The 18,215-nt window shown below is 45.6% G+C and overlaps 1 protein-coding gene across 1 annotated transcript; it reads left to right on the top strand.

The window, feature by feature from the left end:
- The first annotated feature begins 14,862 nt into the window (after positions 1-14,862).
- Positions 14,863-16,698, top strand: LOC141245364 (general transcription factor II-I repeat domain-containing protein 2-like). Its single transcript, XM_073669064.1, has one exon. The coding sequence runs from the start codon at positions 14,863-14,865 to the stop codon at positions 16,696-16,698; it is 1,836 nt and encodes a 611-aa protein (XP_073525165.1).
- Positions 16,699-18,215: the final 1,517 nt, after the last annotated feature.

Genomic DNA, 18,215 nt, shown 5'->3' with positions numbered 1-18,215 from the left:
AGAAATGTGATCAAGGTCTCCCTCATCTGATGAGTCTTCCATCAGTTCGTCCTCCACTTCTTCCTGGGCTCCTGCACCTTCTTCACTAGTTTGGCTGCTACCATGCGCCCTGGTAAAATCATCTCCCCCACCCTCACATGCCTGCCGCCTTGGTGCTGCCGACCGTCTGGACCTTGCAGATGTTAGCCCTTCCGCATACAACTCCTCCTCCTCTACTTCCTCCACCTCCTCTTGTGCCACCACCTGACTCCGAATTCTGTTTAACATGTGCTCCAGCATGTAAATCACCGGAATAGTCATGCTGATAATGGCATCGTCAGCACTAAACATCTTCGTCGCCATTTCAAAACTGTGCAGAAGGGTGCATAGGTCCCTGATCTGAGACCACTCCTCCAGCGTGATTTGCCCCACCTCTGAATCTCGTTGGCCCAGGCTATACGTCAGAACGTATTGCACCAGGGCTTGTCGGTGCTGCCACAGTCGCTGCAACATGTGCAGAGTTGAATTCCACCGGGTAGGCACATCGCATTTTAGCCGGTGAAGTGGCAGGCCCAACGACTTCTGTAGAGATGTAAGTCGCTGAGCTGCGGGATGCGAACGGCGGAAGTGAGCACACAGCGACCGTGCCCTCTGCAGAAGGCCATCTAGTCTGGGATAGTGGGCTAAAAATTGCTGGACAACCAGGTTCAACACGTGAGCCATACAAGGCACGTGTGTGACATTGCCCCGGCGAAGAGCCGCACCCAGGTTTGCAGCATTGTCGCACACGGCATTCCCTGGTTTCAGGTCCAGTGGAGACAACCATTCATGAAATTGGTTCTCCAGAGCTGACCACAACTCCTCAGGTGTGTGACTCACATTTCCCAGACATTTCAATGTAAAAACCGCCTGATGACGTTGAGCCCTACTGCCAGCATAGTAAGGAGGTGTGCAGGATCCCTTCTGCGCAGTTAGAAAGCTTGTGGCATGACCAGACAGGCTTTGGGTGCAGGTGGAAGACCGAGAGGAGGTTGAGGAGGCAGAAGCAGTGGAGGAACTTTGACATAAAGAGGATTGACGCACAACTCGTGGGGACGGCAAGACTTGGACAGCAGCCCCTTGTCCTGCTGTCACCATAGTTACCCAGTGCCCAGTCAGCGACATGTAACGCCCCTGTCCATGCCTACTCGTCCAAGTGTCTGTGGTGAAATGCACCCTGTCACACACAGAGTTTCTCAAAGAAGCGGTGATGTTGAGTGCGACATGCTCGTGGAGCGCAGGCACACCTTTCTTTGAGAAGTAGTGCCGACTGGGCATCTGGTACTGGGGCACTGCGACGGACATAAGGTCTCGAAAATCCTGTGTCCACCAGGCGGAAAGGCAGCATTTCTGTAGCCAAGAGCTTGCAGATGGTGAAATTCAACCTCTTAGCTTTCTCATGGCTAGGAGGAAATGGTCTTTTACTTGTCCACATCTGAGGGACCGAGGGCTGGCTATTGTGCTTAGACGGGGTTGATAAGGGTGTCCCCGGCAAACTGCCGGTCTGTGAGGAAGATGCAGGCTGACATGTTAGGTTGCCTTCATCCAAAGGTGGTGCTATCGATGTCGGACAGCGCTCAACACCAGCTGGTGTTACCACCTCCAAAGAAAATGATGACCTGCCAATCACGCTGGCTGTTGCGGGTAAAGAGGTGGCAGGTCTGCGCCCCAAAACAGGTGTGACTGCTGTCCCCCCAGTCACAGAGGATGAAGAGGCCGCGGATGCACAAGATATGGCAGACGGTGGTTGGCCCGGCCGGCTAAGCCGCATTGTAGCACACTGAGCTTCCCACTGCAACTTATGCTTCATGTCCATGTGCCGGTTCATGCATGAAGTACTCAAACTATGTATTTTTTGGCCTCTACTTAGCTTTTGCTGACAAATGTTACAGATAACACGAGTTGGGTCATCTTTATCGATCTGAAAAAATGCCCAGGCTATGCAAGGCTTAGCACCCATGCGACCTGAAGAGCCACCACGACTTGTGGTGAGAGGCAGAGTTGTGTTTGAGGATGCAGTTGTTGACGTGCTTCCAGTACTACGTCTCTGTCCAGGAAGGCGCAACCTGACCTCGTCGTCACTAGCATCTTCCTCCACCTCCTCTGCTGACCTCATCTCTTGGCTGACTGTGGGTTGACAGTAAGTGGGATCTCCGACCTCATCATCATCACCCTGTGCGTTATCACACCCGTCGTCCTCAGAGCCAACCTGTTCCTGCCCTGACAAAAAACTAAAGTTGTCGCTCCAATCAGGTATTTGAGTCTTATCATCGTCTTCCTCATTGTCTCCACCAACGGGAGTTACAGTTTGGGAATGAGGGTCTACATTATGGTCAGAACCTTCTGCGTCTGGTCCTGGATCCGACTCATAAAGATTCTGGGCATCAGTGCAGATCATTTCCTCGTCTGGATTCACAGAAGCGCTGGAGTCGACCTCTGATTCCCAGGCTATAGTATGAGTAAACAGCTCTGCAGACTCAACCATCTGTTCTACCTCATACTCAGACGGGCAGCTGGAGATTTGGGAGCTGTGAGGAAGCAAGTGCGATTTGGGTGACACCTTTGAGGACTGGAGTATTTGTGATGTTGAAGTTGATGTGGAGGAGAGCCCACTTAAAGGAGCACTTGATATCCGTTGAAGCACCTGCTGTTTTTGTGCCTCATCTGGAATTTGTAGCGATTGGCGTGGCCGTAAGAAAGGGATCTTATCACATTGTCCGCTAAAAGAAGTAGACATTTTAGTTTGGCTGGAAGATGGTCTTTCTTCTGCACCTACCCCACGGACACAACCTTTTTTCCCCTTCCCAACACGCCTATTCCCCTTTCCACCAGCAGCAGGCCTTTTTCCACTCATTTTGGTGGTTAACTAATTCACAACTCTGGAGTTGTTTGCACAAAAAAACAATGGATGGTAACCGAGCAGAGCTGAGTGGCCAAACTGTGGTATTAGGCCAAAACTATTGGCTGGGTTAGATGCAGAAAAAAATTATTTTTAATTTGCAACCTGATGGAGGTCAGTATAGATGGACTAATAGACCAAGTCCCACACACCACTAGAAGCCCAAATATTTTTTCAGAGCTAGATGCAAAAAATTTTTTTATTCAATTTGCAACCTGATGGAGGTCAGTATAGATGGACTAATAGACCAAGTCCCACACACTGCTAGAAGCCCAAATATTTTTTCAGAGCTAGATGCAGAAAAAAATTATTTTTAATTTGCAACCTGATGGAGGTCAGTATAGATGGACTAATAGACCAAGTCCCACACACCGCTAGAAGCCCAAATATTTTTTCAGAGCTAGATGCAGAAATTTTTTTATTCAATTTGCAACCTGATGGAGGTCAGTATAGATGGACTAATAGACCAAGTCCCACACACTGCTAGAAGCCCAAATATTTTTTCAGAGCTAGATGCAGAAAAAAATTATTTTTAATTTGCAACCTGATGGAGGTCAGTATAGATGGACTAATAGACCAAGTCCCACACACTGCTAGAAGCCCAAATATTTTTTCAGAGCTAGATGCAGAAAAAAATTATTTTTAATTTGCAACCTGATGGAGGTCAGTATAGATGGACTAATAGATCAAGTCCCACACACCGCTAGAAGCCCAAATATTTTTTCAGAGCTAGATGCAGAAAAAAATTATATTCAATTTGCAACCTGCTGGAGGTCAGTATAGAAGGACTAATAGAACAAGTCCCACACACTGCTAGAAGCCCAAATATTTTTTCAGAGCTAAATGAAGAAAAAAATTATTTTTAATTTGCAACCTGATGGAGGTCAGTATAGATGGACTAATAGACCAAGTCCCACACACTGCTAGAAGCCCAAATATTTTTTCAGAGCTAGATGCAGAAAAAAATTATTTTTAATTTGCAACCTGATGGAGGTCAGTATAGATGGACTAATAGAACAAGTCCCACACGCTGCTAGAAGCCCAAATATTTTTTCAGAGATAAATGAAGAAAAAAATTATTTTTAATTTGCAACCTGATGGAGGTCAGTATAGATGGACTAATAGACCAAGTCCCACACACTGCTAGAAGCCCAAATATTTTTTCAGAGCTAGATGCAGAAAAAAATTATTTTTAATTTGCAACCTGATGGAGGTCAGTATAGATGGACTAATAGACTAAGTCCCACACACCGCTAGAAGCCCAAATATTTTTTCAGAGCTAGATGCAGAAAAAAATTATATTCAATTTGCAACCTGCTGGAGGTCAGTATAGAAGGACTAATAGAACAAGTCCCACACACTGCTAGAAGCCCAAATATTTTTTCAGAGCTAAATGAAGAAAAAAATTATTTTTAATTTGCAACCTGATGGAGGTCAGTATAGATGGACTAATAGACCAAGTCCCACACACTGCTAGAAGCCCAAATATTTTTTCAGAGCTAGATGCAGAAAAAAATTATATTCAGTTTGCAACCTGATGGAGGTCAGTATAGATGGACTAATAGAATGATGCTATGCCCAAAAGATTTTACTTCACTAGGTGCAGTAAAAAAATTGGTATTCTATACACAGGTGGTATATCTTGCAACACAGATAGGCTACTCCACTGACTAACACACTCTGCAATAGGCCAAAAAGGATTAGCTTTGCTAGATTCAGCCAAATGCTGTGAAAAAAACTTGCACAGCACTGGCACAGACCTGCCTGGCAAAAACTGATAGGAACTGATGTAACCTAGTCCTGAAAAGGACTCCAATTACAATTAGTCTTTACTCCCACAATCTATCTATTTAAGAGCACAGACCTGCTTGATAAAAGTCGTAGGAAATGCTGTAACCTAGTCCTTAAAAGGACTGCAATCACAACTATTCCCTACTCCCAAGCTATCTGTAGATTTGTGCGAAAATTGTCTTGAAATTAACAAGGTATAGCGCACACAGCAACAGCGGTGCCGTCTAACACGCAGCTGCAGCAGTGAGAAAATGGTGGCGACGGGGAAAATGGCTTGGTCTTATAGGGCAAGGACATGTGACATACACTGCCAATCACACATGCCCTTGCTTGTGTGAAAAAAAGCACTTCGCTCCGTGTGTGCGCTGCTGATAGGCTGACAGATTGCACCTCCCCACTGCAAATGCGGGAAAGAGAAAAAAAAATGGAGATCTTCATTGTTCCTGCAGAGATCCATCCCCTGCCCCTCCCCCCGCCCCGCTGTACACTCAAACTGCATATTAACATTAATTTTCATCATTACTGAGAAAAAATCCAGTTATGATTTTGGTGCACGAACAGTTATCGAACATAACCTCGAACAGCCGAATTTTTCTCAAATTGTTCGTGTTCGCCGACCGGCTCGAACACCGCCCAAAACAGCTCGAATTTGAGATTGGCGAACAGTTCGAGTAGAACAACGCTCATCTCTACTTGTCATGCCCCGCAGCCAGCGTTCTGTCTGAACGTGTGTTCAGCGCTGCTGGTGGTGTGCTGACAGATAAGCGCACGCGGCTCTCCACTGATAATGTAGACAGACTCACGTTCATAAAGATGAACAAATCATGGATCCGAAACGACTTTTCTACCCCTGTGTCATCCTGGGGAGAGTAAAAGCTTGATGATTGGTTAAAATCACCCTACCAACCGTTTTAAGCTTTCAAATTACTAATCATGTTTATCTGTATCTTGGCTGGAAAATAATTTGGGCTTTGTAGCAGTGTGCAGCACTGATTCTATTAGGCCATCTATAATAAGCTCCACCAGATTTAAAATTACTAATCATGTTTATCTGTATCTTGACTGGAAAATAATTTGGGCTTTGTAGCAGTGTGCAGCACTGATCCTATTAGGCCATCTATACTAAAGCTTCACCAGATTTAAAATTAATAATAATTTTTAGCTGCATCTAGCCCAGAAAATAATTTTGGGGCTCCGAGATGCGCAAGACACATAAGTGCCTTCTTGCTGCATTACCTGCAGCATGACCCTCATATTGTCAGAATTCGAAGTAATCATGACTACTGGGTTGCCACACTCTTAGATCCCCCAAACTTTTCGATCAACCTTTTCATTTTAATAAAGACCAAAAAAATGGTCATTTTTGAAATTATAAGCATTAGCAGGTTGTTAGAAACTGAAATCAAACAGTTTTCAACTCAAAACTTTATTCTAGGTGATGTTACATTTTCACATAGGACCCCTTGTTCGAAAGGAGCTTCTGAACTCTCTCGTCCATTGAATTTGTCAGGTTTTGGATGGTTTCTGCTTCAATTGTTTTGCATGAGGACAGAATACCCTCCCAGAGCTGTTGCTTAGATGTGAACTGCCTCCCGCCATCATAGACACTCCTTTTGATGATGCTCCAGAGGTTCTGAATGGGGTAGAGGTCAGGGGAGCATGGGGGTCACACCATAAGTTTGTCCCCTTTTATGCCCATATCAGCCAGAGATGCAGATGTTTTATGTGCAGCATGAGATGGTGCATTATCATGCAGAAAAATGATCTTGCTGTGAAATACACGGTTCTTCTTCTTGAACCATGGCAGGAAGTGCTGTTTGAGAAAATCCACATACATTATGGAGTTCATCTTTAGCGCCTTCAGGGATCCTAAAGGGGCCGACAATCTCTCTCCCCATGATTCCAGCCCAAAACATTACTCCACCTCCTCCTTGTTGGCGCTGTAGCCGTGTTTGCGTGGGGTGTCCATCAAACAGCCATCCTCCACTCCATCCATCTGGACCATCGAGCGCTGCACGGCACTCATCCGTGAACAAAACAGTTTTGAAATCAGTCTTCATGTAATGTTTGGCCCACTGGAACCGTTTCTGCTTGTGTGAAGTGGATAGAGGAGGTCGACAGGATGGCGTATGCACAGCTGCAAACCTCTGAAGGTTCCAGCATCTTGTTGTTCGGGGGACGTTGGAGGCACAAGCAGCTTCAAAAACTTGTCTGCTGCTATGACAAGGCTTTTTTGCCGCTGCTCTTTCAACCTGACGTAATTTCCTGTAGGAAAGAGTCCTCAATTTGCCCTTATCAGCACGCACACGTGTGTACTGTGAATCAGCTACATACTTCTTGATTGCCAAGACACTTCATCCTGATCATCGCACAATGTTGATTGTAGTCATGCCTTGACCTAAACACTCCACAATTTGTTGCTTCTCAGCAGCCGACACATCCTTTTTCTTTCCCATTTTGGCAGAAAATGTAGGCTGCTTAATAATGTGAGACAGCCTTCTTAAGTAGTCTTGCCTTTCATTGGACACACCTGCCAAACTAATTAGCACAGGTGTCTGCAATTGCTTACAGTGATATAAAGAGCCCTGACACACATCACCATCAATGAGTTTAACTGACAAACAAACAAATTCTTCCCTTATCACTCCTAAACACTTTTTGCATAATAATTTGGAACGCAGTGTACATGTGCTTTTCCACAAAACACCAGTGGTTCACGTAGTGAATCTTACAGTTCTAACTTGCCAACCGTGGTCTGTATGGAGTTGTTCAATAAAGGGCCCAAAATTAAGATAACATAGATGGGAGAGGTCTCTATGAATAGGAATTCCTAAGTATTTGATACCCTGTGAGGGCCAGGCAAAGGGAAAGTTGGACTGGATGGAATCCTATATGGATTTGGGGAGGTAGACATCGAGGGCCTCAGACTTCGCTGCATTGATTTTAAAATTTGACCACGTAACAAAGTGATCTATTTCAGCCATAACAGCATGGATGGATATATGTGATCGAGTGATATATACTAGGACATCATCAGCAAATAGAGAGCACTTGTACTCGGTGCCTCCCACCTCAATCCACCTAATATTGGGGTTATGGCGAATTGATGAGAGCAGGTGCTCCGTCACTAGGATGTATAAGAGAGGGGACAGAGAACATCCCTGCCTTGTCCCATTGGTGATTGTGAAAGGTGATGAAAATGTTCTGACGCGCCCCCTGGGCCTTGGGACACCCGGAGCCGGACCCTTTTTGGTGGATGCTGGTGGTTGTAGTCTCCGTGGCGGCAACCCGGTTCCGTGGCTCAGGGCGGTCAAACCAGTGGCGGAACTATTTATGTGGTTTTGATGTTTAAATGTCCGACTACGCCACCCGTGGATTGCGGTCAGAGTGAACCGCTGCTCCAGGGCAGACCGCTGATTCTGGTGTTGTGGGTGCAGCAGAGCGTAGCATAACTCCCCACGGGAGGAGTATAGCCTCAGGGCAGTGTATGCGGAGGATGGGGGTGATGGTGCAGGGCAGCAGCAGTAATGACACGGAGTCAGTGATGCAGTCCAGGGCCTTTACTCACAGTTCTTATTATCCAGACCACGTCTGCAGGTAACGGCTGCCCACGTCGCACTGTGCTCACCAGGTGAGGGGCTCAGACAACTCCCAGATAACTTTGCAGTGCTTCTCAGGACCCCCTTTGTGTGTCCTTTGTCTGGCCTTTCTTACCAACCCTTCTGTCCGGCTGCCTCGGGCCTCCTCTTGGTAAACTTGGCGCCAGTTTCCCTGACCCTATGTGGTGCCTTCCTCGCGGGTGTAGCGAGGGGCTGCGCCACATAAAATGTCACAGCCTCCTGTTTCTAGCTGAGGGTCGCTTCCTGCCTCCACTAGTTTCGGGGACCGGTCTCCCCCTTTGGCCTGACCCCTCCACGCAGGTGGATTCGGGCGTGCGGTGGCGACTCGCCCATCCGCACCCCTGAGATCCCTTCGTTCCTCGTTCCTGGAGCCTTCTCCGCTCCTCTTCCTTCCTTCTCCCTCTTCCAGGCCTGGGCCTCTGTTACTAGGCCCGCCTCCGGAGCAGAGCTCATGCAGAGCCCCTGCTCCCTGCCACTTCTGCTCAGACTTCTCTGCACTGAACTAAGATGGTGCCCACCTTTTATACTCCCTTCTCAATGCACCCAGGAACTGCTTCCTCCCTGCTCCTGCACTACAGGGTTCCCCTTCCTCAGTGTTCCCTCCCCCCACTCCAGCCAGGGACAGGGACTGTCGTGCCCATCTCAGGGGCATATTGGTCGCCCTGCCCCACGGCAATGTGGTGTAATGCATGCAGGTGTCGGGTCCTGATCCACACTCCATCCTTACCTGAGAGTGAGATATCACACTTCTGGGTGAGGTGCAATACCTCTGTAGCAACCGAGCCCTCAGGGTGCTACAGTTCCATTTATCTTCAGCCTAGGTGACGTATTGTGATACAGGGCCGTGATTTTAGCTATAAAAGGGTCCCCTAGACCCCTACCCCAAGCTTTTAAGAGAATCATATATGGCGTGCCAGGAGACTCTATGGAATGCTTTCTCAGCATCCAACGAGAGTATCTAATTACAAATTTTTAACTGCATCTAGCCCAGGAAATACTTTGTGCCTAGTAGCAGGGTCTGCTAGTCAGCGGATTATCCCGGCTGTTAAGCAAGCTACACCACCTGTAGTTTGGACACTTCATTTTTTCAAAGGAAATGCTTCGGGATCACGGGATACTCAGTGAAGAGCATCAGGAGGCACCCCAAGGCATAGGGGCTCGGACTGGCAGTAGGATGCCTTGCGGTGGACAGCCGAGCTTGATCCTTATAAAAGCTTTTTAACTGCAGCAGCTTTAGTGGACGCTACTGGAGCTGGAATTACGCGGCTGCTGGCATGAGACTTGCCCTCCAATAGATCCTTGTAAATGGATTTAAAGTGTATTTATTCAAATTAGAGAGACAATTTAAATTAAAAATCTTAGAGCTGCCTCCACCACAGGGGGGCTCGCTCGACCCACCAGCGGACAGGCACCAGTATTGGGAGAGGGGGGCTGGCCGTCAGGGTTCACCGCGGCTCTGGCACAAACCCGGTGACACGGAGGTGGCACGGGCAGGAGCGGACTGAGCGTGTCGGCTTCTCACTTTTTGGATTTTAGAAGGGCATGACATGCCTATATCTGTGTCTCCCCCTCCTTTTACTCCTCCACCTCTTTTCTTTTCGCATGACTATATGTACTTGTCACTTTTCCATGTGTTAGTTGTGTCTTCTGAGCAGTTTGTCAGCTTTTGGACACCTTTGAAGGTGTTTTCTATGTGTTTCTATGTGTTTTTGTTTGCCTGCCATTGGTTTTAACGGTGTTCGAAGGTGTTCGACGAACAGTTCGACGAACAGTTCGGCGAACACACGGGTGTTCGACGAACCGAACCGAACTCGAACACTACGGGGGTGGCTCAACACTACTGAGGTGCAATCTTTGTAGCTGCGATACTCTTCCCTGTTAGGCCATTTTTGTGCAGTGCAATGATGGCTGCACGTGTTTCTTTAGAGATAACCATGGTTAACTGAAGAGAAACAATGATACCAAGAACCAGCCTCCTTTTAAAGTGTCCAGTGATGTCATTCTTACTTAATCATGACTGATTGATCGCCAGTCCTGTCCTCATCAACACCCACATCTGTGTTAATGGATCAATCACAAAAACGATGTTAGCTGCTCCTTTTAAGGCAGGACTGCAATGATGTTGAAATGTGTTTTGGGGGTTAAAGTTCATTTTCTGGGCAAATATTGACTTTGCAAGTACAGTAATTGCTGTTAAGCTGATCACTCTTTGACATTCAGGAGTATATGCAAATTGCCATTGCAAAAAATGAAGCAGTAAACTTTGGAAAAATTACTATTTGTCTCTTTCTCAATACTTTTGGCCATGACTGTACAATGGCTGAGGTGAGAAACACCTTTGGAGCTCATAAATGTATAATTGACTGAGCAAGGCCATAATAATTGAATAATATCTAGTGATCCAGAGACCTCTTGCTTTCTATGTTACTTGGTGGGTGTTTTATTGAAAGTGATATGAGCAAAGGGTAGTAAGAGAAAGGTGAGTAACTTCTGTTCTGCATAAATTGTGAAGTCAATGAAAGATTTAATCCAGAATAGAGTAGAATAACACTATTCAAAAACATTTACCGATATCCATTCTTGGGAAGATTGTCAAGTGCCTTGAAAGTTTTTCATTTTTAAATAATCTTTCTTGTTGTAGGATGATGGACTGCAAATTGCTTGAAATTACCTTATAGTCCTTTTCCAATTGACCATCCGAGTGGCCATCACAAAGCCCTGATCTCAATCTTATTGAAAATTCATGGACAAAGCCGGAAAGGCATGTGCGAGCAAGGCGACCTACAAACCTGGATCAGATACACCTGTTTTGTCAGGAGGAATGGGCCCAAATTCTGACCAATTATTGTGAGAAGCTTGTGTAAGGATATCCCAAACGTTTGACCAAAGTCATTCATTTTAAGGGCAATGGTACAAAATGCTAATGAAATGTATGTAAACTTTTGACTTTGCAGTAAGTAATAAAAATGCATTAAAACATTCTCTCTCTCATTTTTCTGGCATTTGGCAAATACTAAAAATTATGGTAATCCTAATTGACCTAAAACAGGAAAGGTTTATTCTGATTTCATGTCAGATATTGAGAAAAACATGCATATGTGTCTTTTTATATAGTGTATGTACACTTTTAGTTTCAACTGTATGTATCATTTACTGGGCTGCTTGGTACAGTTTTGATAGAATACCTGGTTTCTCTGATGTTGATGTAGCAATGGTAAGAAAGCTGAGCTGTGTATAACCCTGCCAAAACTTTTGATTGACAGTTTCCAAAGTAGACTGTACATTGTCAGCCAGCTGCCCATCAGTGGTGAGAGCTGGGTTACATAGATTTTTAGGACTGGTTTGCATATGATACTTGGCCTGGTAGTGATAATCTTCTTCTGATAAAACACTGACTGTATTGAAACTACAACACAAAGCACAGCAAGTGACCATCACTGTAATCAGGATTTCAGTCCCGAAACCATGATGCTCTCAGATTTAATAGCAAAGCCTGATGACAGATTCCCTTTAATCCATGGCACTTGATTAGCTGCATCTACCTGCTAGTTGCCCAGTGAATTTATATGCTGTACCTAATTTTTCACAAGCTGCTTGTGAATTTTACCAAAGGATAGATGCCTGAATGAGCATGTGCCATTAGCACAGGCAGCAGAATGGTGTAAAAGACAGAGACACGTCAGGTAGGCAGTTAGATCATATGGATTATTTGATAATTGGCATCAGCTGTAGGTGAATAAAACTCAGAACTGATCCATGCCTGATTAATTTTGACAAATGTTAGGTTTTACAAGCTTGTGGGGGTTAACCTGGTCATCTTGTGTGTGGCAAAGCACTGGCCACAATGAACATACTTGCAGACATAACACTGGAGGCTGCACATGACATTATACCCATAGTAATCTGGGCTAGTTCATGCCTTTGGTCCAATCTGTTGACTCAAAACTCCATGGGATTAGTTATATGCCGGGAAAGGACAAAGGCTCAATATGACTGAACCCCATCTTCCTGAAGTATGTCTGGTTATCACATTGTCAGATAAAATATCTGGTTCATCATTCCAAACATACTGTAGCTGTTGCTGCTGCATCTTTGACTACTTATTGTAGCCCTTACGCTTGCTCAGTTGTATCTACAGGGATGGCAGAATGGCCGGATGGTCAGTGAGGTGGGTGGCAGGCATCCACTATTTGAAAGCTTCATAGCTTTCAAATAGTGACAGCTTTTACTATTAATAAGCCCTGTGATGAAATGGACCCCTTTTATATACAACATAGGATGATTTCTTATTTATCCGGACAATTTGGTATTTTGTGGCGAACTCGTAATATGCCACTCATGGGTTAAGTTCTTACAATCTAGCTGGACACTATTTTGTATACCCATTGTTTCTAGAGTCTTGTAGATGTTGGCGATGTTAACCTAGGTAATGCAATTATCTCTCTTCTGTAAGGTCAGAGGAATTTAATCCTGTTAGAATGCCATTGTATTACCATGTGGATTGTTGACTCTATGTAAATTGCCTCAGCCACCATTATTGTAATGTCATAACTTGCAGACCAAATGTCTCTTACTAACATTTTATTGTAGGACTATATCAATCAGTATGTGGCTCTCCCTTGCCTGAACTGCAATACGACCAAAAATGTTTATATGGGACTTGAGATCCAGCCTATGAAAAGACAGTCTTATTCCACCAATCGTGAAGTCCCCGGTATCCTGCAATGAGGGCTGAGGGTATATCAGGAGGACTGTTCAGTTGACCAGGAGATTTTTGTCTACTGCCCTCAGCCTAGGGATGTCAGTCCCGACTGCAGGTGCACTAGCTTGAAGACAGGCAGCTAATTTAGGAACTTCAGATTCGAATGGGAGAACAACGACCGCATAGGACGCAACCCAGGTTGGGACATTTTGGTCACCTGGTTACAGACTTTGCCGTGCTGTCTCAGTTCTAAACTCCGGCATTATTTCTTTCTGGGCGGGTGCCTGCCAAAAGAAGGGGACCACTGGTTTGGAGTAAATAGTCCTGGAAGATCTGAGATACAAAGAATCTAAAACCCTGGTGAGCCAGCGGAAGGGTGAGACTCTGTTGCCTGTTACAATTTGTGCTGTGCTTGTTATGTGTTATATGCTGTTAGTTGTTGGGGATCCAATAAAACCTTAATATTGTGATTCCCTCACCCTGTGTTGTCTGAGTAGTGTTCCAACCACGGTTAAGGAGTCCGGGCATTCAGTTGGGGATGAGCCATGGTCCATGTTGTCTTTCTAAAGGCGGCTGGGCCAGCGGACGAGAGTACCCACTGACCCGTGTCTTTACAAGCCCCATTTGTAAAGTGGGAAAAAAATTCCCATTTTGCTTTTACAGCAAAGATATAAAAGTTTGTCTATCCAATAGTTAGCACTTTTCTTGATTGTAAGATCATGCCTGTTATCCCATAAGTCAGGGGTCTCAAACTCGCGGCCCGCGGGCCAACTGCGGCCCGCGGGACAATATTTTGCGGCCCCCCGCCTGGAAAAGCACTTAGCCACCTTAGTCCCCTTCCCTCCGGTACTTGAAGAAGATGAAGTCGCCGCTCTGAACGCACTTGGTGCAGGTCAGCCTCCGGCGGTGTTACACAGCGGGCAGCGCTCCACCGCCAAGTACAGTACCTCGGCGTCTCACCAGGGGGAGTAAGTGGCGGTGGAGCGCTGCCCGCTGTGTAACACCGCCAGAGGCTGACCTGCACCAAGTGCGTTCAGAGCGGCGACTTCATCTTCTTCGATGGGAGGGACACGGAGAGGCAAGTATCGGGGGGGGGGGTAGGAGCTTGGGACCCCTCGGTGCACAGGGCGCGTTCATAGAGAAGACACGTCTCCCAGCTCGGGGCTTCCCTTGCGCTGGGAGACGCCATGACAGCAGCTTCTTCTTTTGTTTTCAATCTAGTGCAGGCTTGGAAGAAAAAAAAAGTGGGGCGTGTAGAGCGTGACTGACAGGCTCTCCAGCCTGTCAGTCACGCTCTCCATGCCCCACTTTTTTTCTTCTTCTTCCCAGTCAGGCGACAGGACGTTCTGCCATTGGAGGCCCTGCATGGGAGGAGGAGACGCAGGGGTTTCTCAATGGGCGTCTCCTTCTCCCTGGCTGTGTTGTGATCCAATCACATCAAAGAGTGTCACAGACAAGGAGTTTTTTTCTTCCTGGCTGTGACTCTCACTGTGATTGGATTGAGGCACATGGAGAAGGAGACGCCCATTGAGAAACCCCGGCGTCTCTTCCTCCTTGATGCTCAGTATTAGCATACAGGGCAAGAAATATACAGGGGGGCACAGCAGAGTGGAGGAGTGCTATTTTTATAAACCAGACCAGGTGCGTGCCCACCCTAAAGGTATTTGGCTACTCCTGTGAGTAAAAATCAGGTCCTCTTTAATGTTGCCGAAGGTCATGCTAGGCAGCTAGGGGGACTGGGAAACTCTATTTCCGCTCATCCAGAGCACCTTGTGCTGAAGTGGGTATCTCAAGGCACCATAGGCCTAAGTTTTTGCTACGCAGCCCCAAATATGTCTTGCTCAAAGCCTGCAGTGAAGAGAAAGGTTGATGATGAGCACAGACAATTTCAGGAAAAGTGGGAAAAGCAATATTTCTTTATTGAGCACAAGGGCATCCCAACTTGTCTTATTTGCACAGAGAAAGTTGCAGTGCCCAAAGAATACAATTTGAAGCGTCATTACACAACTAGACATGCTGAGGAGTATGCAAAGTACCAGGAAGATGAGAGAGCCAACCAGGTTGCTAAACTTAAGACATGTCTGCTGAGGCAACAAGATTTCTTTAAGAAAGCAACCAAAGAGAATGATGCAGCAGTCGAAGCCAGCTACGTAGTTAGTATGATGATTGCTAAAGCAGGAAAGTCATTTAAAGAAGGGGAATTTATAAAAAAGTGCATGTTACAGGCTGCAAGTATTATCTCTCCAGAAAAGAAAGGTCAGTTTAGCAACGTCAGCCTTTCTTCCAACACCGTGGCAGAGCGCATTTCTGACCTTTCAAGTGACATTTATGATCAACTGTGTGAGAAAATAAAATGTTTCAGTGTATACTCAGTCGCTCTTGATGAGACCACAGACATCACCGACACTGCCCAGCTTGCAATCTATGTCCGGGGTGTTGATGACAATTTTGAAGTCACAGAGGAGTTGCTCTCACTAGTTCCAATGCATGGCCAGACCACCGCCCAAGAGATATTTCACCAGCTGTGTGATGCTTTTCAGAATGCTGGTTTGCCTTGGAGGAAGTTTGTCGGAATAACAACTGATGGAGCGCCATCAATGATCGGGAGGAAAAAAGGACTGGTGGCACTTGTTAATAAAAAAAAGGAAGAGGAAGGTTTAGAGGAGGTCATTGCTCTGCACTGCATTATCCATCAGCAGGCCCTTTGCAGCAAATGCCTGAAGTTTGACAACGTGATGTCTTTCGTTGTGAAATGCATCAACCAAATCAGATCCAGGGGCTTAAAACACAGAATGTTTCATGCTTTTTTAGAGGAAATAGGGTCAGAATATGGGGATGTGCTCTACTTTACCGAGGTGCGTTGGCTCAGCAGGGGAAACGTATTGAAGAGATTTTTTGAGTTGAGAGCGGAAGTGAAAGCTTTTATGGAGAAAGATGGGGCTTCTGTTCCTTTGCTAAGTGATCCAAAATGGCTCATGGACTTAGCTTTTTTGGTTGATATCGCACATGAGCTTAATGTACTGAATAAGAGGTTACAAGGCCAGGGGCAACTTGTCAGTGCTGCCTATGACAGCGTGAGAGCGTTCTCTACAAAACTTATATTGTGGAAAGACCAGCTTTCTCAAACAAACCTTTGCCATTTCCCAGCATGCAAGTCACTCATTGATTCAGGCACACTATTCAGTCATGAGGAGTATGTGGATGTCATTTTGAGGCTACAGGAGGAATTTGATCATAGATTTGCAGACTTCAAGAGACACAGAGCCACATTTCAAATTTTTGCAGACCCCTTCTCCTTTGATGTGCAAGATGCCCCTCCAGTGTTTCAAATAGAGCTCATTGACCTGCAGTGTAACTCTGAACTCAAAGCCAAGTTTAGGGATGTGAGTGGAAAAGCAGACAAACTTGGGCAATTTTTAAGAGAATTGCCCCCCAGCTTCCCTGAGCTTTCCCGAATGTTCAAGCAGACCATGTGTCTATTTGGGAGCACATACTTGTGCGAAAAGCTCTTCTCTACCTTGAACTTCAATAAGTCAAAGTACAGGTCTAGAATTACTGATGCTCATCTTCAAGCTGTGCTGAGGGTCTCAACTGCTTCCTCACTTACGCCAAATGTGGCTCGGCTATGCAAGAGTAAGCGCTGTCAGATCTCTAGCAGCAAGAAGTAGGCAGATAAAGCCATGTTCAAACAGTTTATGTCCATTCATGTTCTAAAAGTTAAATGTTAAAGAACTGTTAATAAAGACATTTGAATCTGAATAATGATATTTTGTAAGCGCATTTTTTGTGGAAAACTTGATGCGGCCCAGCCTTACCCAGAATCTACCTCCAGCAGCCCCCAGGTAAATTGAGTTTGAGACCCCTGCCATAAGTAGTGTTGAGCATTCCGATACTGAAATATCGGGCATCGACAGATATTCGCAGTATCGGAATTCCAATACTTAATTCCGATACTTTTACAATATCGTATACCGGAATCGGAAGTTCCCATAATGCAATGAGCCAGTTTCATTTTGCTCAGCCAATGAGGATCCTAAGAAGTGCGGGCACATCCTGTTAGGCATGTAGGCATGTTAACTAATGGCATGGCTGTGATTGGCTGCTGAAATGATGTCATGATGCACTATAAAAGCCGCCGCCGCCATTTTGAGCTCACTCTGCTGTGAATTCAGTTAGGGATAGGACGCTGTTGTTCTGAGGGACAGTTTTAGCTACCTATTTGGTCTATTCTGCTTTACCCAAGCTACTTTATAAATCGCTGTGCCTTGCAGCGCTAGTGCACAGTTCTCTGTGCTGTTCACCGCTGTCTGCAAGGTCTCTGTGTGTGAGTGCAGCTCACCCTGTAGTGTGTGCTTCAGCCACGTCTGGTTGTAGTGCACTCAGTGTGTGTCACTGCCTCATACATTGTCCTTTTTTGCTAATTCATAATTTTCCCTGATATCTCCTATTAGTGTGGTGGTTCCCTCCATATTCAGGTAAATTGGTTCCAAACACACTATATAGGAGTAGATAGAGAATTATTTTTTGTCTTTCAGCGCTAGTGCACAGTTCTCTGCATCTGTACTGTTCACCGCTGTCTTCAAGGTCTGTGTGTGTGAGTGCAGCTCACGTTGTAGTGTGTGCTTCAGTCACATCTGGTTGTAGTGCGCTCAGCGTGCGTCACTGCCTCATACATTGTCCTTTTTTGCTAATTGAACATTTTTCCTGATTTCTCCTATTAGTGTGGTGGTTCCATCCGTATTCAGCTAAATTGGTTCCAAACACACTATATAGGAGTAGATAGAGAATTTTTTTTTTGTCTTGCAGCGCTTGTGCACAGTGCTCTGCATCTGCACTGTTCACGCCTGTCTGCAAGGTCTCTGTGTGTGAGTGCAGCTCACGCTGTAGTGTGTGCTTCAGCCACGTCTGGTTGTAGTGCGCTCAGCGTGCGTCACTGCCTCATACATTGTCCTTTCTTGCTAATTGAACATTTTTCCTGATTTCTCCTATTAGTGTGGTGGTTCAATCCGTATTCAGCTACATTGGTTCCAAACACACTATATAGGAGTAGATAGAGGAGCCTTTCTGCAGCGTTGTGCCCTACAGCCCCAGACAGATTAGTATTAGTCTATTTTTTGTAGCCTCATCTATTGCATTGTAAGTTACCTTCCTACATTGTAATAGCTACAAAAAGTTTGTGATACTA

This window comes from Phyllobates terribilis, unplaced genomic scaffold, assembly GCF_046119375.1.
Source record: "Phyllobates terribilis strain yellow unplaced genomic scaffold, ASM4611937v1 Scaffold_2__4_contigs__length_985480577, whole genome shotgun sequence".
In the NCBI taxonomy this organism is placed as follows: domain Eukaryota; kingdom Metazoa; phylum Chordata; class Amphibia; order Anura; family Dendrobatidae; genus Phyllobates; species Phyllobates terribilis.
This window is presented reverse-complemented; position numbering and strand designations above follow the sequence as displayed.

What these genes read in the sequence shown, in the direction of transcription:
- LOC141245364 (XM_073669064.1), top strand. Translation starts at nt 14,863, where the DNA reads ATGTCTTGCTCAAAGCCTGCAGTGAAGAGAAAGGTTGATGATGAGCAC.